We start from the raw sequence: 18,540 nt of genomic DNA, 5'->3' as shown, positions 1-18,540 counted from the left end.
GTGACGTATATGCTGCGCGCCGAGCACGCCGGCCTTCCTAAACTCGGTCCGGACCCGGCACGCTCCTACGTGCGTGACGTTCCTCTGCGACTGGAGACGCTATCGCGGACGGACACAGCCTTCAGCACTCATGGGACTGGGTCCGCGCTCCCTCCACAAGGCTGGGCGCCGGTTTCCAGCTGGTGACAAACGGGGGCGCGGGGCCAAGGGATCGGGGCGCCCCCCACCAGGCCGCCAGCGGCCTCCGGACAGAAGCTCGGAGCCAGCCCAAGACGCGCACCCTCACCTGAGCCCCGAAGCTCTGGGGTATTTCCGCCAGGCGCTGTCAGCCCTGAAAGAGGCTCCTGAGACCGGAGAAGAACGAGGTGGGGAGACTTCAGGGTGAGACTAAAAGTGGGATTCGCTGGGCATAAGTTCTGGGATAGGCAGGAGAATTTTCATGGGTCCCCAGGGCATAGGGACTTAGTCTATGTCTCCCATATCCTCTTCATTGCTCCCCTCTCCCTCCTTTAGTTAACTAATGGAACATAACCATCCTCCTCTTAGTCTCTGAAATATTTCTTTTCTTGTCTGTTCAGAACTGATGGTGCACAATGTTTTGAAGGAAGTGGAAGCTGAGGCCCTAGCCTTGGCCACAAACAGGACTGGCAGTGAGATTATGCAGGAACTGCTGGGATTTAGTCCCCTGAAACCGCTGTGTCGAGTATGGGCTACTTTGCGCTCCAACTTCCGCTTTGTGGCCTGTCATCGATGCGGGGTGCATGTATTGCAAAGTGCTTTGCTGCAGCTGCCTCGATTGCTGGGGAGCCCTGCAGAGAAAGAGGAGGAGGACGTGGAAGAGGAGGAGGATGGCAAGGATGGTCCCTTGGAGACTCTGGAGGAGCTGGTTTTGGGACTAGCCTCCAAGGTGTGTGATGATTTTCTTTTCTACTGTGGAGACACACATGGCAGCTTCGTGGTCAGAACTCTGCTACAGGTGTTGGGAGGGACTCTTCTGGAGTCTGAGAGAACCAGGCACCGTGGCTCTCAGTCACCTGGTAAGTATTACAAGAGGAAAGTGGATGTAGAGGAGAGGAGAGTTTAGGAAGTCCAGTAGAAGAGAGTAAGCAGAAGAGTAATTCTTGCTGACCTTAAAGAATTAGCAGAGAAATTAGGACAAGACTTAACAGGCCAAAGATTAGTGCACACAGAGGCCCAGACGTGAGGATGCATAGGTGTGTTTGGGGGACAGCTAGTAGAATAGGCCAGGGGTAAGAGGTGATTCATGAGGAATGGGTGTCAAATTTTTTTAAACCACAACTCACAGATTTTTTTTGTTTTAAACATCACTGAACATGCGTCTGTGTATGTATACATATATTGGACTCAAGCAGAACTTTGAGAAGATAATATATATACAACCCATTCTGATATTTTCTTTTCTGTTTTATTCTATTCTATTCTATTGAAAAATTGCTGGTTAAGATCCACTAAAGTGATTTTATGATGCATTTGTAGGCAGCGAGCTACAGTTTGAAAAACTGTGGGAAATAAGGTTAGAGAGTTTAGATGAGGCCTTGAAGTCCTGAGAGTTTGGCCTATCTTCTACAGACCACTGGGGAGCTGTTGAAATTTCTTAGAAAAATTAAAACAGAAACATAGTCTCTGTTTAGTCATCCAGATGAGAAGAGGTATTCATATGTGTTCTGCATCTCCAAGCTGAATTCTTGCTCATCTATGGGACTATTCTCCCTCCTGGATGGTAGTTTGTGATCCCAGCACTGCACGTGTTCTTGGTCTTCTTTCAGAAGCCCAAAGGGCCCCAACTCGGGAAGGTAAGCCATCTGATTTTGAGGTCCCTGAAACCTTCTTGAATCGCCTTCAGGACCTGAGCTCCTGCTTTCTGAAGGACATCGCTGGTAAGGAGGGAAAAAGGAGGAGGGTCTAGGACCTGCTTTTCTAGAGGTGAACTGTCATCATCTGAGGCCCTTACTTCGATCAGTCTTATTCCTTTTCAAATCTGATCGGGTTTGATATTGCAAAGACTCTGTATAGAGCTTTTACATCCAAAGTCCCTGATATCTTTTGCTTGAGGTTTGAGGTTGTACAGGTTGTCTGGATTTTGGAAGAGCTGCTTTTATTTTTTCTGCCCTTTCCCTCAGTATTTATCACTGACAAGATCTCCAGCTTCTGCCTTCAAGTGGCCTTACAAATCTTACACCGCAAACTGCCCCAGTTTTGTGCTCAGCTCTGCAATGCTGTGATTGGCTATCTGAGTAGCCGCAATTCCTCAGCAGATGGCAGGTATGGTCTAGGCCTCAGGGTCCACCAAAGTTGATGAGGCTGTGTGAAGTGAATGAAGTGATATGGGTATTTTAGATGCAGTAAAGGCTGCTTGATCACCTTCTCCTTGTCCCTAGCCCCCTACTGCTATTTCTGCGGGATCAGACGAGCTCTAGACTCCTGGAGCAAGTGCTGCTGGTGTTGGAGCCCCCGAGGCTCCAGAGCCTCTTTGAGGATCACTTCCAAGGGCAGCTGCAGACCCTGGCTGCACACCCCATTGCCAACTTCCCTTTGCAGCGTTTACTGGATGCTGTTACTACCGCTGAGCTGGTGAGTTGAGAGTGGGGCCGGATCTGTTTCTGTGCTCTGTTATTTCTGCTAGTTTTTGTTCATTGTGCCTTATTTTATTGTGTGCCTGCCTCTGCATCTCTGAGTGTGTGCTGGCCATTCCCCTTGAAGTTATTCCTGGGGGTTACTCAGAGCTTATGACGAAAGTGCCTTCTCAGAAAGGATTTGTTTTGGCTTCTCGGGTTCCAATACCAGCAGGCGACTGGCTTAATCCAAATATGCAGCTTGAGGTTCCATGACCCGTGTTTGTGGTCAACTATCTGTAGCAATACAGAGTTGGGAGTTGGGGTAGAAGGGTAGATTTTTTTTTTTTTTTTAAGATTTTATTTTTAAGTAATCTCTACACCAAATGTGGGGCTTGAACTCACAACCCAAGATCAAGAGCTGTGTGCTCTGCTGACGGAGATAGCTAGGCGCCCCTAGAAGGGCAGATTTGATTCCAGTATCCCCTTATCTTGAGAGTGTGGCCATTTAAAGTATTGCTGCTTCCCTCATGTGAGGCAGCACCTCTAAGACTGCCCCCTTGTCCTAGACTTTATCTGGCCAAACCCAAATTCTGATATTGGCCGTGCTTATCTAGCACTTCTAGTTGTTTTCAGCAGGAAGATTTCTCTGAATAACTCAGTCCACTGTTACAGAATGCCAAAGATTCCTCATTCTGTGTCTCCCCTCAGCTGTCCCCCGTGTTTGAGGAGCTGAGCCCTGCCCTGGAAGCTGTGCTGGCTCAAGGTCACCCGGGGGTGGTCATTGCCCTGGTGGGGGCCTGCCGCAGAGTTGGGGCCCACCAAGCCCGGGTCCTGCAGCTGTTGTTGGAGGTGAGTAGGTGTTGCCCCCAACCTGTTTATGCCCTCAGTTCAAATTCCACCTGTTAGGACCTCTCTCATCTTCAGTGGTTGTATCTCTGGACTCAAGAGGTCTAATGTCCAGGGAGTTCACAGATCCAGGGAGAAATGAGGCCAAACCCATCTCATAGCCCTGGAATGAAAATTGTCTCCCAGAACTAAGAGAGCAGTTTATTTAAGGAATAAATGTTTATTCAACCCCTTTTATGTGTATAGGGGCTGGAGATACAGCAAGGCAGATGAGATCCTGCCCTTATGCAGCTTACATTCTCACATCTCCTGAATGCTTTCCTCTGTCTAGAGAGTCGGGGTTAGGGATGAGGTAGCTCTCTGATTCATCATGTTTTGTCTTCTCCTCTAGGCATTCCACTGTGCGGAGCCCCCTTCCCGGCAAGTGGCTTGTGTGCCTCTCTTTGCCACTTTGACGGCTTATGAGGTATACTATAGACTGGCAGAGGAGGAAGGGGCAGTGCCCGCAGAGCACCAGGTGAGGTAGGAGAGGGGCCAAGTCATTGACTAATTGGGGCCAGGGTTTAAAAAGTCCTTCACCCTTGTGGTGAGGGTGTGGGGATCTCTGGCTTCATCCAGGTGGGGGTGGCACTTTGGTGGCTGCCTCCTAAATCCCTGTTTCTGTCCTACCAGGTGGAAATGGGCACGGCCAGGGCTCTGGGGGAAGTGACAGTCCTTGGGTCTCTTCTGCTTCAGCATCTGCTGCACTTCTCTAGCCCTGGTATCGTACTTCGAAGTCTGGGTGCCTTGACAGGACCACAACTTCTGACTCTCGCCCAGAACCCTGCTGGCTCCCACGTGCTTGATGCTGTCCTGACCAGCCCCTCCGTGACGCGCAAGCAGCGTCGTCGTGTGCTTAAGACCCTAAAGGTTCTGGTTTCTGCTTTGATTCCCCCACCAACATCCATTTAAGAGAACATGAGCTTGCCCTGAGACTGTCCTTCAGAATCAGAGAGGATATATCGTTCCCAGACTCTTTTGACTCAGCCCATAAACTTCTGAAACTTCACTTCCCTGTTCCCCTCCCCAATGCACTTTTGTGGAATGCCCCAGAGGGACCTACCTTGCTTGTTTCACTGCAGGGACAATACGTGGCTCTGGCCTGTAGTCGTCATGGCAGCCGAGTGCTAGATGCCATCTGGAGTGGAGCAACCTTGGGGGCCCGGAAGGAAATTGCTGCCGAGCTAGGTGAGTACCTGCACCTCTCTCTAACCTTTCCAAACTTCCTCACTCCAGATGGCTGAGTGGCTGGGGAGGGGACTTAAATACAGCAGAGACTTCAGTTCAAAAGGGTGGTATTGACCATGGGTTCTTAGCAGTCTGCCCTCCTTTCCTCTGCTGATTATGCAGCCCTGTGCTCCCGCCCTCTCCTGGCTTCCGTTCTTTGGAGACTGAGGTATTATCCCTGAGGCCAACCCAGGGCCCAGGGAAAATGGAGGGACCTTCACCCAGGGAGTGTCGCTTTGAGCACGGGGGGTGACTGCATGATGATACTGAACATGAGTGATTCCCTTTGCAGGGGAGCGGAACCAGGAGATGATAAGAGACCCTTTTGGCCACCATGTGGCTCGAAATGTGGCCCTGACTACTTTCCTGAAGCGCCGAGAGGCTTGGGAACAGCAGCAGGGGGCAGTGGCCAAGCGGAGGAGGGCTTTGAACTCAATACTTGAAGACTGAGGCCTTTGGATCTGGGACTGGGTGATGGGGAGGGTAGCGGGAGTATCTGTCCTGTCCCCTTCTTAGTTTAAGTTGGAATCAAAAGTCTTATTAATAAACATTTTTATATTTTTATTGGAAATGCTTTTGTTATTTTGGGGAAAAGGGTATAAAGAAATAGAGATCTCAAGGTAAAATCAGAAAGGGCTGAATTCAGTGCACTAGGAAGCTTAGGGACAGGAGGAGTTGCAAGGAATCTAGATGTAGCAATGATCAGGGTGGGGTCAAGATACTTGGGGACAGGCTTGTGGCCTTTCCGGGTAAGTGGGATGCTGGAAAGATGGCTAGGAAGGGACAGCATTCTTCAGGAAAGGGTATAGGCTAGGGGTGTAAGGCGTTATGCTGATGGGGCCTGTCACAATGGGGTCAGAAGGCATTGGGGAAATCAGGTGAGTTACCTAATCTGCACTGTCTTCAGATCTCCAAAGCTGATGCTGTCACAATCCTCACAGTGTGTCTCTTGGAATGAATCTAGGGGCAGAAAGCAGCTTGGAGCCCCTTCTCAGTAGGGATGAAGGCGACCCTGCCGCTGCCAATGCCATTGTTCGGCCCCTTCTATTAAATGGCGAAGGCTGGAGGAAATTCCCAGCAACATATGGCCCAGCCCTTGCAGCAGTGCAGAGGTCCAACGGAGGAGCTCCCTGAAGGGCAGAGACAAGATGAAGTCGGATGGGTGGGGGAACGTGGGAGGAGGCTATAGAGGGGGTTTTCCACAAGGGAGAGATTATGGATAGGGGAGTATAGAAGAAGGAATTAAGGGCGCTGCAACTGCAAGGGGATGAGGAAATACGATATATTGGTCTCTGACCTGAGTACTTTCTTTGGGCCGAGTCCTTGAAAGTCACAACTCATGGAGTAGAGCCCATAGAATGTGGCTTTGATATTGAGGCTGCCAAAGAGGTCTCGAGGATTTTGCTTGTATACATCAAAGGTGATACGGGCGATGTCCTTGCTGTGCTTGGGCTTCTCCCGGCCCAGGCCGTATGACAGCACCCCACTCTGTAGGGTACACTCATCAGTGCCACGCACCTTCACACCCTGACACCCACGGTGTGCACTGGGCACACAGTTCCCCACCAGCACTGGGTCAGACCCACCCTTGCCTGGACTCTTTGTCCCCTGAATGGTGTCCTTGGCAACCCCTTACCTCTCCCAGTGTCTCTGCCCCCAAGATCACGGTTGGGCTAGAGAAGCTTGGGAGAGATATAAAGGATTGGTGGCCTACAGCAAGCCCCACTATGGGCCTCTCACCCTGTTGGGGGTCCAGCTCTGCCCATACTCCAGCACCATCAGGCACGTGTCATCCTCCAAAAGCTGGAAGAAGTCCTCACTCTCCACGGCCGTCCCATCCTCCTCCAGCACCAGTGTTAGCATTCCACTCAGCAGCAGGGCCTCCAGTGCCTGCCCAGCCACAGGAAGCAGGAGGGAAGGGGCAGGGCTTATCCATGCCCCTCCCTCTCCAGCTGCCCCACATCCACTGGTTGGCTCTGGATGCTGGTTGACACCCCAACTCTACTTCCTGGGAAACTGCCCTTCTTCAAATGGCTCCAGCTCTTGGTGCTTAGTTGTTGGGGGACCCTCGCTAAGGGCTGACTTTTTTTTAACCTAGTTGCTCCTCTGTCATTGTCCTCTTTCCCTGTTACCCTCTGAGCCAATCCTAGTGGTTTGGAATTGAAAAACTAGTCAGGTTCTCTTGAGGTCCATCCTTCTGTCTTCTCTCCAGTGTCTTACCTCACTGTCCCCCACTCTCAGAAAACTGTTTTCAGTAACAATGACCCTTAGCCTTTTTGAGTCTTCACTAGTGCCAGGTATCTATGTAGACTTTACATACATGTCCTCTTTGACTCCTTTCCACAACCCTAGGAGAAAGGTGTAACATTATTCCCTTTTTGTAGATCAAGAAACTAAAGTTTTGATAGGTTGAACAACTTCCTACAGTGTGACACTAGCAAGTGGTAGGATCTGGACTTGAACTTGACTTGTCATATGAATCACCATTCCATACTGACTTCTGAATGCCATTCCCCCAACCCTCCCTAGCTATTCCTCCTCCTACCCCCTGGAAAAGAAATAACCTAAATACAGCGTTGGTCATTGGGCTGAACCACGCCGCCCCCCCTCCCCCTTTAGCCCCCAGAGGGAGGAGCAGCCATGTAACTAACCTCAGCCTTTCTGCTCACTCACTGTAAGTTCTCAGTCTTCTCTAGCCCCTGCAGTAGGAACTTAGGGATTTGGCTCACTTACCTTGTCTAGCAGTTCCTGGCGGGTGGCAGCTGTCAAACCTTTCCGGGTGGTTCGCTTGTGATCACAGACACGGAAAGGTCGCTGGGGTGGTGGAGCTGAAGTCCAGACTTTCCTGCCAAATTCAGAGCTCATACTGGATACTGACCTGGTAGTTGGGAAGAAAGGTCAAGAAGTGAGGAGTTTGGTGAATGCAGTAGGGATGATGGGGTGGGGTGCCTGGGGAGTTAAGGAGGGATCTAGACTTGCAGATCAGAGTAGCCTAGGGAGAGACCATGGAGTGGAGGTGGTGAGTGGTGGTTCCATAGCTGGACAAGCCCGTTGTGGAAAGTGGGGGCAGGAAAGAGAAGCAGTGAGTATCAGAGTCTCCTGGGAGCTGAATGGAATTTTGTTGCCATGCCCTATCCTCAGAGTTGGAGGGTAGAAAGGAGGGTTAAAAAAATCACCTGAGCAGACCGCTGGGGTTCAGGGCTGAGAGGTACTCCATGGTGGAGGGAAGGAGCAGGGGAGTTGCCTCTCCCACTGAGTTCTGGGCTGTGTGGTTCTCTGCTGTGCTGGGGCTGAAATGGTGGTGTTTTCAGCTACACAGCTGGGATCTCAGCTCCAGTGAGGTGGGAGATGAGTCATCCCGGACTCTGGTCCCCCCTGCCTGGCCAGTAAGAAGGGCAAAGTCCAAGGGGAGGGAGAGGAGGGGCCTAGATGGGATAGTGGAGGAGAGATTAAGGCCCAGAGTTGCCCGCAAAAGTCATGAGGCTTTTGTGCGTGCGTGCGTGCGTGCGTGCGTGCGTGTGTGTCTGTCTGTCTGATGGCAGTGTGTGCTGAGGATAAATGGGAACTATGTAAGGATGGAATGTGGTCTCTGGTGTTTTCTTTCTATGGAGAGAATTTCTAGGAATAGTTCCTGGCTCCCAACCCTAGAGAAGCTGCGTTATACATGATTTGCACTGTACTTGCTGCCACCTACTGTGAAAGCCATAAACTGCAGCATTAGGAAAGGGGAAGCCAGGCTGCAGGTGGGATCATGGGCAGAGCTTGGAGGAAATGAAGGGTGAGACAGTGTGCCAGGGTGGTGTGTGAGGAGAGGATGGATCCTGCTCCCTGGATGCAGGATCACCAGGATCCTGTCTGGGACCCTGGCCTTCCTGCTTTCCTGCTTCTTCCTCCGTCTAGGGGAGGGGTCGGCTCAACATTTCTCTGGCTTCAATCTCCAGAACTGCTCACTTCAGCTACACTGCATTAGTCACTTTCTCTCTCACCTTTCTCTTTTGGCCACTGAATGGGCATGAAGGAGATGTGAAGGGGAAGGGGGTTGCCTTTTGATGGCATCAAGACTAGCTTTGGGTGCCCTGAGTTCCATCTCTGATTTCAGCTATAGTTGTGGATAGTTGTATGGAAGCTCAGACTCTCACTAAGACTGAACCCCTCACATGAGTGTAAATCTCTGCTTTCCTGCCTAGGTGTTTGAGGCTGCGGCAGCCCACTCAGCCTCCTGACACGTATAGGCTGCAAGTGTGTATAATGCCTCTAGCACAGCCCTCAAACAGTGAAGAAGGCAAGCTGGGCATCAGTGCCCCAGTCTTCTGTCTTTCTGGAAGGCATTCTGTGTAATTCTGAGAGCTTCCTAATCCTTACTGAAGAGACTCAATAACACACTTATTTGGCTCTCTTTTTCCCTCTCCTCCCCTGCTCCCTCACTTCTACTTCCTGAGCTGACTTCCCAGATGCAGAATTACCTGTACCCATGCTAATTCAGGCTGTGCTTTGGAAGTAACCCAAACTGAGACAATACTGGTGTCCTGGCTCCCAAGGAGTGCCCAGTTCTAGCTGGTAACTGGAGGGGTCTTTTGCCTTAGCTCAACTTTATCAGTGTACTAGGTCCCCCTCAAATTTCTGCATTTCCAGGCTTTGCCTGATCTCTTCACCCAGAGAAGGCTCCTTTTCAGTATGTCTCTACCAATGCATCCTTTCCTATCTTCTTATCTCGTAGCTCCATAGGATGGTCTCTTTGTGGTTATGTGTTATGATTCCTCAAAGAGCTGATAAGTCCCTTGTACCTCCAATGCATCCCCCAGAACTCAGCACTGTGACTGAAAGCTGTCATTGGTAGCCCTTTGAGAGCCCTGGGAGTAGAAAGAATGGAGCAGGGCATAAGGTAAGAGATGAGAGTGATGTGGATGCATTAGGCAAGCTAAAGGCAGAGCACAAACTAACAACTCCCCTGCCCCCAGGTGGGATATGTGTGATATTCCTCAGGCACTCCTAGCTGTGCAAGAACAAAGATAAGAACAGAAAACAATGGTTAAACTGATAGAGATCACAGGACCCGAGTCTCCATCAGTTTACAAATATCTTAGTAAATTACAAGAAAAGGGCAATCTCATCAATAGCCCAGTCTCCAGGAGCTCCCTACTGTCTTAATGATAATACTTTGCTAGAGGGCAAAACAGCCCTAGCTTGGCAATAGCTAGGCCCCCAACAATCTGTAACTCCTCTTTAGCATATGGAAATCCCTTCAAGAAACTTCCTCTTGACTTTACCTCCTTCAGCTCCACAGTATATAAAGGATCACCCCCTCACACTTATAAACTGCTCTTCCTGCCCACGGGTTCTGTTCCTGTGCTTTAATAAAGTCACCTTTTTGTACCAAGGACATCTTCAAGAATTCTTTCTTGGCCGTCGGCTCTGGACATCACCCCTATAACCCCAAAACCTCATCAAGAGGAGTAGGTAGCAGGCTGAAGAAAAAGAGGGCTCAGCAGGATCAGAAGTCAGGAAATAGGTCAAGATAGAGCAGTTGGGGGAATGAGTAGTTTGGGTCACCTTCTCTGCTGAGTGTAGGCCAGGGAAGCCTGAGCACGTGGTGACAACTGTCCCAACAACTGGGGCCAGAACTGCCCGAGGGATGAGGACAGATGCAGGACCCAGGATTCTGTAGTGTCCCTACTCACCTACACGATCAGGGAACCTTATCTGTATACCTGCAGATAGTCCTGTTTCCTAGGGAAGCAGCCTCTCACATGCCTGGACCTGTTAGTGATGGGAAAGGGTAGAGTGCGGGAGGAGCCCCAGGAAAGGCCCGAGAAGAACTCCACCTCGTCCCTCCCTATTCCTAGTCTCACACTGCAAATCTAACTGGCAGAGGACAGGAGTAGCCACCTCACTCACTGCTGCTGTGCCTTTCAGCTTCTTCAGCCCCCTCGTGGGTCTGATCCTACTAGCTCCCAGGTGGGTAAGTAGATCTGCGCATGCACCTTTACTTCCCACCACTCATTTTGCCCTAAGGTATAAGGAATGGGGGCTGGACAGAGAAGAAGCCCAGCTAAAGGGGTAGAGGTGGAGGTACTGGCAGCCTGGGAGTCAGGACTGGGGAGGTCGGCTGACTGACAGCAGGGGATTTGGGTTCCAAGAAGTAGTGATTGAGTAGGGGCCAGGGTAGGTCAGGAAGTCAGTCAAGGCTCTTAGAAGAGAGGAAAGTGGGAGGAAACGCAGTCCCTTCTCACCTGGCATGAGGGGTACCCCGGGCTTTTGCCCCACCCCCTAAATGCCCTCCATGGCCTTTTCCATCTCCCGGTAGGCACAGAATGCTGGCCTGTTACCGACCCCCGGGGAACGAGACGCTGCTGAGCTGGAAGGCCTCTCGGGTCACAGGCACGGCCTTCCTGCTGCTGGCGGCGCTGCTGGGACTGCCGGGCAATGGCTTCGTAGTGTGGAGCTTGGCGGGCTGGCGGCCCGCAAGGGGGCGACCGCTGGCGGCCACGCTGGTGCTGCACCTGGCGCTGGCCGACGGCGCGGTGCTGCTGCTCACGCCTCTCTTCGCGACCTTCCTGGCGGGGCAGGCGTGGCCGCTGGGCCAGGCGGGCTGCAAGGCGGTGTACTACGTGTGCGCGCTCAGCATGTACGCCAGCGTCCTGCTCACCAGCCTGCTCAGCCTGCAGCGCTGCCTCGCCGTCACCCGCCCTTTCCTGGCGCCCCGGCTGCGCAGTCCGGCCCTGGCCCGCCGCTTGCTGCTGGCCGTCTGGCTGGCCGCTCTGCTGCTCGCCGCCCCGGCCGCCGTCTACCGCCACCTGTGGGGAGACCGCGTGTGCCAGCTGTGCCACCCGTCGCCGGCCCACGCCGCGGCCCACCTGAGCCTGGAGACGCTGACCGCCTTCGTGCTTCCTTTCGGGCTGGTGCTCGGCTGCTACGGCTTGACGCTGGCGCGGCTGCGGGGCGCCCGCTGGGGCGCCGGGCGGCGCAGGACGCGGGTGGGCCGGCTGGTGAGCGCCATCGTGCTCGCCTTCGGCTTGCTCTGGGCGCCCTACCACGTGGTCAACATTCTGCAGGTGGTCGCCGCGCTGGCTCCGCCGGAAGGGGCCTTGGCCAGGCTGGGCGGGGCGGGCCAGGCAGCGAGAGCTGGAACTACAGCTTTGGCCTTCTTCAGCTCCAGCGTCAACCCGGTGCTCTACGTCTTCACCGCAGGGGATCTGCTGCCCCGGGCAGGTCCCCGCTTCCTTACAAGACTCTTTGAGGGCTCTGGAGAGGCCCGAAGCGGGGGCCGCTCTAGGGAGGGGACCATGGAGCTCCGAACTACCCCTCGGCTCAAAGTGGTGGGGCAGGGCCGGGGCGATGGAGACCCTGGGGGCGGGGTGGAGAAGGACAGTCAGGGATGGGACCCTTGACACCAAACCCTACCAACCCGGCCTGCTCTTCCCTATCCCCTTCCGTTGTCCCTCCCCCAGAACTCAGGGAACAACTGGAGCGTTTGGGGAGCCTTCTCTGGCCACAGTTTGGATCTTTCTGGGCAGGCCCAGGTTCCTCCAAACTGAGGGATTGCAAGTGGTGGTGGTCCTTGTTAGTGAATATTGTGTGCCTGCAGGTCGTCATGGGCCCACGTGCCAGAACTGCTTACTTGTTGCCAATAGCTACTGTGAAATACACTGAGGAGGGGGGCATTACATCATGGGTTAAGCATGCCCACACTGGTAGTTCATTATGCCTGAGTTGTACTGAAGCCACCTGGTTCTCTGCTGGGTCAGTCCAAGGCTGGGTGCTGCCAGCCTTCAGTGGCATCTTGACTTGTCCTCCTGAGTCTGGGTGGCCTGGTTCCCTCCAGCCAAGCCATAGACCGCTCCGGAAATAAAGGGAGAAAGAGGAAGGAAAGGTATGGGGGCTTGAATGAGAAAATGGGGATGGGAGCCACTTTCTGGGGTCTGAAAGAGTTGAGTGGAGAAAAAGCCAGCTCTGGAAGGGGAAAGACAATGTGTGGGGTTAGAAAGGAAAGTTTTCCTGTCTTGTGGTTGGTGCAGTGTGGGGAGGGAGGCTGGGAGCCCTGTCTTCCTCTCTGAATCCAACTCTTCCCCCCAAAGATCACCTGACTCAAAAAGGAGCCCAGGAGCAGGCACAGGCTCACCCAGGGGACATTTGGGGCTTGGGGCGAGGGGTACAGGGACTGTATGAATGACTGGAGGACAGGAAGTTCTCAGGGAGGTGACATCTCTCCTTGGTCTCCTTTTTCTCTCTGCCAAGTCTTGACTCCTCCCAAGACTGTTAGCTGTTGCTCACTGCCCCCCATACCCCTTGGCCCCCATCTTTTGGAATCTCTCTATCGCTAGGTCCCCAAACTGTTCTGAATCCTGATGCTTTTGAGTTTGAGGATGTAGGATGGAGTTCAGAGGACGTCCACATGCACACACATGTGGTCGCAAGGGTGACTAACATCCCCGTTTGCCCAAGACTTTCCCAGTTTCAGCACCAACAGTTTCTTGTCCCAATCCTCAGTCCCTGGCAAACCTAGATGGCTGGTGACCTGAGTGCTCACCCAGACCACCATCCCAGGTTCTGCTTTAGTGACTATTCACATCACTCAGACAGAGGCCAAGAAAGAGTAAAGGAAATTCAGTCTGCAGGGTCACGCCAGGGGCACCCAAACTGGGGCAGGGTGGAGCTCTGGATCTGGGGGGCAGGAAGTATGCTTAGAGTATCTAGCCTGGGGTGGAGGAAGAAAGGCTGTTGAGAGACATGGAAGTGGGGAGCAGTTTGGGAGAGGAGGTGAAGACAACCCAGTTTCTGTCAGGAGGGGCCTCTGGTTGACCCCTGAGCTCTGGGCCAGAACTTGCATCCTCCAACACTGACAGCGGGAACTTCTTCCTGTTCTCATGTGTCAGGGCAGAAGCTCCCTAACTTCCTCCCTTCCATAGTCCCTGTCTTACAACCTCTGTGGTCAGAAAGCCCTTCCTCAACTCTGCCTTCCTGCTGTGGTTTCAGCCCATTTCTTTGCATCACATCCTCTGTCTCACAGCTACTGGGTCAGCTCTGCACTGGCCCTTCTCAAAGCAGAGAAGGTAAAGGACCTCAGTGACCACCAAAGATGGACCAAAGTGCATCTGGGAAGTGACAGAGTTGGAAGTGACAGAGTTGGAAGGGAAGCAGAAAGGCTCATGGTCAGATTGAAGGAAAGACTTTTCAGTTCTCAGTCCCTGCAGAAGAGGTCAAAGGGAGAGACTGCACTCCTTCCCGGAAGGGAGAAGAGTGACCATTCTTTTTTTTTTATTAACAATATTTTTTTTTAACGTTTATTCATTTTTGAGAGATAGAGAGAGACAGAGCATGAGCGGGGAAGGGGCAGAGAGAGAGGGAGACACGGAATCCGAAGCAGGCTCCAGGCTCTGAGCCGTCAGCACAGAGCCCGACGCGGGGCTCGAACCCACAAACTGGGAGATCATGACCTGAGCCGAAGTCGGACGCTCAACCGACCGAGCCACCCAGGCGCCCCGAAGAGTGACCATTCTTGGGGCTGTTCCTCCCTGTACATTCCTGGTTTCCCCTCCTGGCAGGGCAAGCATAACGCATCACTGCCCCTACTTCCTCTCCCTATGCTCAGCCTCCACTTTCTCTGTGTGTCTGAGGTGGGACTGGACAGCCAACTATGAGAAGGTAGGAAAGAGGTGGTGCTGACCTCCTTGCCCAGCGCCCAGATCTTCAATCCAAATTCATGTGGCAGGGTAGTCACACGGCCAAGCACAAGGGAAGTGGTTGGGGAAGGGGAAGAAATTGGCATTCTGTGTAATACAAAGGAGGTCCTTTGGACTTTGGCTTCTGCCAAGAAGAAGAATTGAACCAATCTTTTTACATGAGGGAAGGGATAGGGGGTTCTGGAAGAGCCCCATCCCCCAACTCTGCTTGTGTCTTGAACCCAAGCCAAGGACAGAGTGCTGTCCTCTTCAAGTCCTGATGTTACCTAAACCCAAAGCCATAACCTAGCCACATCTTCCTGGAGGACAGGAAGTTCCCAGGGAGGTGGCATCTCTCCTTTGTCTCTCTGCCAAGTCTTGATGCCTCCCAAGACTGTTAGTTGTTGCTCACTTCCTATTAATCTAAAAATTATTACATGATATTATTTACATGACATGTAAAGATATCCAACATTCTGGCCTCTCAATCTGAGCCCATTTCCCTTCTCCAGCTTCCTTCCCTCCTTCTCCTGTATGACCCAGGGCAGTTCTCCAGTCTAGACCTGCATCTGAGGTCACACCCCAGCCTACTCACTCCCCTCACCCCTCTTTCCTCTCCCTGCACCTTCTTGGGCTCTTCTCATCTGGTCCCACCCCTGAGGAGTCCTCCTCCCTGCTAGGCTCTTCTGGAACACAAAGACCATCCCTCCCCCCTCCCCAGTGAAGGGAGGGCTAGGAGTTTCAGCCCCACCCTCAGGAAGATGTGTCTTCCCCCTCCTCTGCTTCTTGGTACTTCCTCTCTGGCCAACGTAGCTGACAGCACCGAGACCTGGGGCCAGGACCCTGGAACTGGGACAGATCTGGTAATAGGCTACGCCACTCTGCCCTGGCCTTGGGATTGGCACCAGCCTCCAACCAGTACACGGCAAAGTCTGTAAGTAAGTACCCTGAGAGTAGGGAGGTAGTGGTGGGGCAGGTTACAGCCATGAGCGAAAGGGCAAAGGAATTTCCAAAGAAAGCCTGACTGGGGAGGATTTGTTCCTGTCTCCTATCCACAAACTCCTCCCCATCCCTGTTATTCCTGGTGGGCCCTGGGCACCTCTGGAGAGAGTGAGGTGATTGGTGGAAATCATTGGAACTGAGGGGGCCCGGGGCCTGGCAGGTTACTGAGAAGCTAGCCTTTTGAAGGATGTGTCCTTGTTAAGGAAAGCATCCCCCCACCCTGCTGCCCCTGCCATTTGGTTCTGGGTTTCAGAAAAGAAGGAGGCAGAAAGGGTCTGCTGTTGCTCTGTATTTTGCAAATGGGTCTGTGGGCAGGAAGGAGCCCCGGGGCCTAGTTAGGAAATCAGTGTTTCTACTCAGCCAGATCCCCTTAAGACAGGTCTGTTGACAGTGGTGAGGACAGTATATTGCAGAGGTGCAACTGATGCTGCTGATTTGGAGACGGCTAGAGCACTCAGGCTAGGTGTGTCCAGGGTGTCGGGAAACCTTGGTCCCCCACCCTCATGCCTGTGTTCACCCTCACCTTCCAGGTCCTTGCAGTGGCCCCGGACGCTACATCTTCTGCAGCACCTCCTCACTAGGTGTCATGTTCATCGCTCTGCTGACGATCATCCTCCTGTCAGTGGCACTGGTTGTGGGGCTTCCCGGCAACAGCTTTGTGGTGTGGAGCATCCTGGTAAAGATGCAGAAGCGCTCTGTCACTGCCTTGTTGGTGCTGAACTTGGCCCTGGCCGACTTGGCTGTATTGCTTACTGCCCCCTTTTTCCTCCACAACGTGGCCCAACGCACCTGGGTGTTCGGACTGGCTGCCTGCCGCCTGTTTCACTATGTCTGCGGAGTCAGCATGTACGCCAGCGTCCTGCTGATCACGACCATGAGTCTGGACCGCTCGCTGGCGGTTGCCCTCCCCTTTGTGTCCCAGAAGTTTCGTACCAAGGCCGTTGCCTGGTGGGTACTGGCAGGCATCTGGGTGATGTCCCTTCTGCTGGCCACGCCCGTCGTCGTGTACCGCACGGTGACCTTGGCACCGAACAACTGGAGCCTGGTGTGCTTCCTGAAGTACCCCAGCGAACGACTCAACGCCTTCCATCTACTCTTCGAGGCCCTCACCGGCTTCCTGCTGCCCTTCCTGGTGGTGGTGGCCAGCTACTCCGACATCGGTCGCAGGCTGCAGGCCCGGCGCTTCCGCCGAAGCCGCCGCACGGGCCGCCTGGTGGCGCTCATCATCCTGACCTTCGCCGCCTTCTGGCTACCCTACCACGTGGTGAACTTGGCCGAGGCGGGCCGGTTGCTGGCCGGCGGGGAGGCGGGGCCGTTGCAGAACCGGCTGCTCCTGGCGCGCTACGTGTTCATCGCGCTGGCCTTTCTGAGCAGTAGCGTGAACCCCGTGCTGTACGCGTGCGCCGGCGGTGGCCTGCTGCGCTCGGCCGGCGTGGGCTTCGTCGCCAAGCTGTTGGAGGCCACCGGCTCCGAGGCGTCCAGCACCCGCCGCGGGGGCACCCTGGCCCAGACGGTGAGGGGCGCCCCCGCCACTCCCGAGAATGGCACCACCGAGAGCCTCACCGTCTCCAACCCTCTCCAGTGAAGCGAACTGAACTAGGTCTGGGTGGTGGTGGTGGTGGTGCTGCCGCTGTTGGTGGAAGGTCGGCTTTCCTCCTGGCGGAATGCCCCCACGTTGGCCTGGCCCAGTGCTGTACCCCTAGGAGGAGAACGCCAGTGGGGTGGAGCAGAAGAGGAGGGAGGGGTGGGGCAGGTGAGGGCCCAGTGAAAGCCTGGGGCAGCTTTGCTATTAAAACTGAAGCCTCAAATTGGGTCAACCCTGTGTGTGGGGCGTGTGTGTATAATGGGGAATTAGGGTTGCTGCTGGGTGCTCTTCTGGGGATCCTTCTCAACAGTTGAGAGGCACATCACACCTCCTGTGCTTTTCAGTTTTGGAAGGGACACAAAGATACAGAAACCAGAATCCCCTCTCCTCCCCCATTCTGAGGCAGGTGCCCTGCCCATCATACTTAGAGCACAGGTCTTACAGACTCCTGAAGGAGCAGATGGAAGAAGGCCACCCATGTGGGCTTATCATGCCAGACTCCCTGAATCAGCAGATGAGCTGAGAAAACAACACAGCTCTGGGACCTTTACCCTGAAGCTTATGATAGGTATCGCTGTTACCATGACTCCAACTTCCTGCCACTCAGCTTTGTCCTTTCAGTGGGCAATGTTCTAGGGCACTGCCTCCCCTCCCCTCATTTCCCAAGGAGGCCTCACTTAAGAACCAAGTCATCAGATCTTAGCCCCTGGAATTCTGGACATTAACATTCTGCCAGCCCCTAAAATACACTCAGAAGCAGGTTGAGGCTGAGGACCCTCTGTGCCAGTCATCATTCTTAGGAAATTAAGATTCCTGTAAGTGAGAGGGATGAGTCATTCTTTCCTAGGGATGACTGTTTTAGAGAGCCTTGGACTGGCTCTGTCCTGACAGCATTTTAGGAAGATGGTAGCAGAAATGGCAGCGGAGTACTTTTTGAATCTCTCCCATAAACAAAGACCAACTAGGAGAAAGACCAAAAATCCAAAATGTGCAGTATCTGTAACAAATCTAGGGTGTCAAGATACCTCCCACAGACTGCTAAAAATGTGTGGGGAATAAGCTTAGGAATTCCCTGAGCTTGCACCTATGGGTTAACAAAGTCACAGGAAGAAAGCATCCAAGATTAGGTAAACAGGGCAAAAGCGCCCCCAGTATAGAACAAAGGCATAGAGGAATAGGAAGCCACAGGATGAAAGCATCCAACATTAGGCAATCAGGGCGGAAGTGCCCCAAAATAGTGCAATAGCAGAAAGCTGCTTTCACAGGAGGGAAGGACCAGAATAGGTAAGCAAGTAAACAAGGTTATAGACCTCAGCAGGGCGAAGTTGCCTGGAGCGGAGCTAATTAGCAAAAGAAAGGAGTCTTGTTGACCCTGAGGTAGCCTGCTCTGTCTTATCCTCCAGGCAAGCTAAGATAAACAGACACGTTGCCTTGTGCCTGCCATAAACAACCATCTGCCCGGCTCTGGGATTTTGTTTTGTATTGACCCAAACCCTAACACCGCATATTCTCAAAAACCCCTTTTCTCTCACACATATGAATTAATGTTCACGGTTTCATTGTCTCTTTGTGCACGTCCATCACGTTTGTAAGCCTTCTGATCCTA

General features: G+C 53.1%; 4 protein-coding genes across 7 annotated transcripts; 3 read left to right on the top strand and 1 right to left on the bottom strand.

The window, feature by feature from the left end:
- Positions 1-27: 27 nt before the first annotated feature.
- Positions 28-5,254, top strand: NOP9 (NOP9 nucleolar protein). Its single transcript, XM_049612996.1, has 10 exons — positions 28-365; positions 579-1,037; positions 1,788-1,898; positions 2,142-2,283; positions 2,400-2,592; positions 3,285-3,425; positions 3,814-3,939; positions 4,095-4,331; positions 4,544-4,649; positions 4,981-5,254. Exons 1-10 carry the CDS (start codon positions 131-133, stop codon positions 5,136-5,138), a joined length of 1,908 nt encoding a protein of 635 aa, XP_049468953.1. The 5' UTR covers positions 28-130; the 3' UTR covers positions 5,139-5,254.
- Positions 5,255-5,562: 308 nt separating this feature from the next.
- CIDEB (cell death inducing DFFA like effector b) lies at positions 5,563-8,941 on the bottom strand. 2 transcript variants are annotated; one of them, XM_049613008.1, is made up of 5 exons: positions 7,865-8,941; positions 7,422-7,566; positions 6,429-6,578; positions 5,986-6,176; positions 5,563-5,648 (listed from the first exon to the last, which is right to left on the bottom strand). In XM_049613008.1, exons 1-5 carry the CDS (start codon positions 7,903-7,905, stop codon positions 5,624-5,626), a joined length of 552 nt encoding a protein of 183 aa, XP_049468965.1. In that variant the 5' UTR covers positions 7,906-8,941; the 3' UTR covers positions 5,563-5,623. The 2 variants fall into 2 exon arrangements, with proteins under 2 accessions (XP_049468965.1, XP_049468964.1); XM_049613007.1 differs by lacking the exon at positions 5,563-5,648 and adding an exon at positions 5,666-5,818 and having other exon boundaries at positions 7,865-8,938.
- A 1,941-nt stretch (positions 8,942-10,882) lies between these two features.
- LTB4R2 (leukotriene B4 receptor 2) lies at positions 10,883-12,523 on the top strand. The gene has a single exon (XM_049613000.1). The coding sequence runs from the start codon at positions 11,000-11,002 to the stop codon at positions 12,074-12,076; it is 1,077 nt and encodes a 358-aa protein (XP_049468957.1). The 5' UTR covers positions 10,883-10,999; the 3' UTR covers positions 12,077-12,523.
- Positions 12,524-14,857: 2,334 nt separating this feature from the next.
- On the top strand, positions 14,858-18,066 carry LTB4R (leukotriene B4 receptor). Of its 3 annotated transcripts, XR_007453750.1 has the most exons (3): positions 14,858-15,285; positions 15,880-17,267; positions 17,304-18,066. XR_007453750.1 is itself a non-coding variant. In XM_049613002.1 (2 exons), the coding sequence occupies exon 2, from the start codon at positions 15,936-15,938 to the stop codon at positions 16,932-16,934; it is 999 nt and encodes a 332-aa protein (XP_049468959.1). In that variant the 5' UTR covers positions 14,858-15,281; positions 15,880-15,935; the 3' UTR covers positions 16,935-18,066. The 3 variants fall into 3 exon arrangements, 2 of the variants coding, with proteins under 2 accessions (XP_049468959.1, XP_049468958.1); XM_049613002.1 differs by having other exon boundaries at positions 14,858-15,281; positions 15,880-18,066; XM_049613001.1 differs by having other exon boundaries at positions 15,880-18,066.
- Positions 18,067-18,540: the final 474 nt, after the last annotated feature.

Source organism: Panthera uncia (assembly GCF_023721935.1).
Source record: "Panthera uncia isolate 11264 chromosome B3 unlocalized genomic scaffold, Puncia_PCG_1.0 HiC_scaffold_1, whole genome shotgun sequence".
NCBI classification, from domain to species: Eukaryota; Metazoa; Chordata; class Mammalia; order Carnivora; family Felidae; genus Panthera; species Panthera uncia.
Note: the sequence above shows the minus strand (reverse complement) of the source record. Positions and strands in the feature narration are given on the sequence as shown.

Coding starts and splice junctions, on each gene's coding strand:
- CIDEB (XM_049613007.1), bottom strand. CDS start 7,905: ATGGAGTACCTCTCAGCCCTGAACCCCAGCGGTCTGCTCAG. Junction 7,567..7,864: donor AACCCCAGCGGTCTGCTCAG/GTGATTTTTTTA, acceptor CCCAACTACCAG/GTCAGTATCCAGTATGAGCT. Junction 6,177..6,428: donor AGAGCTGGACCCCCAACAGG/GTGAGAGGCCCA, acceptor TGTACCCTACAG/AGTGGGGTGCTGTCATACGG.
- LTB4R2 (XM_049613000.1), top strand. CDS start 11,000: ATGCTGGCCTGTTACCGACCCCCGGGGAACGAGACGCTGCTGAGCTGG.
- LTB4R (XM_049613002.1), top strand. CDS start 15,936: ATGTTCATCGCTCTGCTGACGATCATCCTCCTGTCAGTGGCACTGGTT.
- NOP9 (XM_049612996.1), top strand. CDS start 131: ATGGGACTGGGTCCGCGCTCCCTCCACAAGGCTGGGCGCCGGTTTCCA. Junction 3,426..3,813: donor TCCTGCAGCTGTTGTTGGAG/GTGAGTAGGTGT, acceptor CTTCTCCTCTAG/GCATTCCACTGTGCGGAGCC. Junction 3,940..4,094: donor CAGTGCCCGCAGAGCACCAG/GTGAGGTAGGAG, acceptor CTGTCCTACCAG/GTGGAAATGGGCACGGCCAG.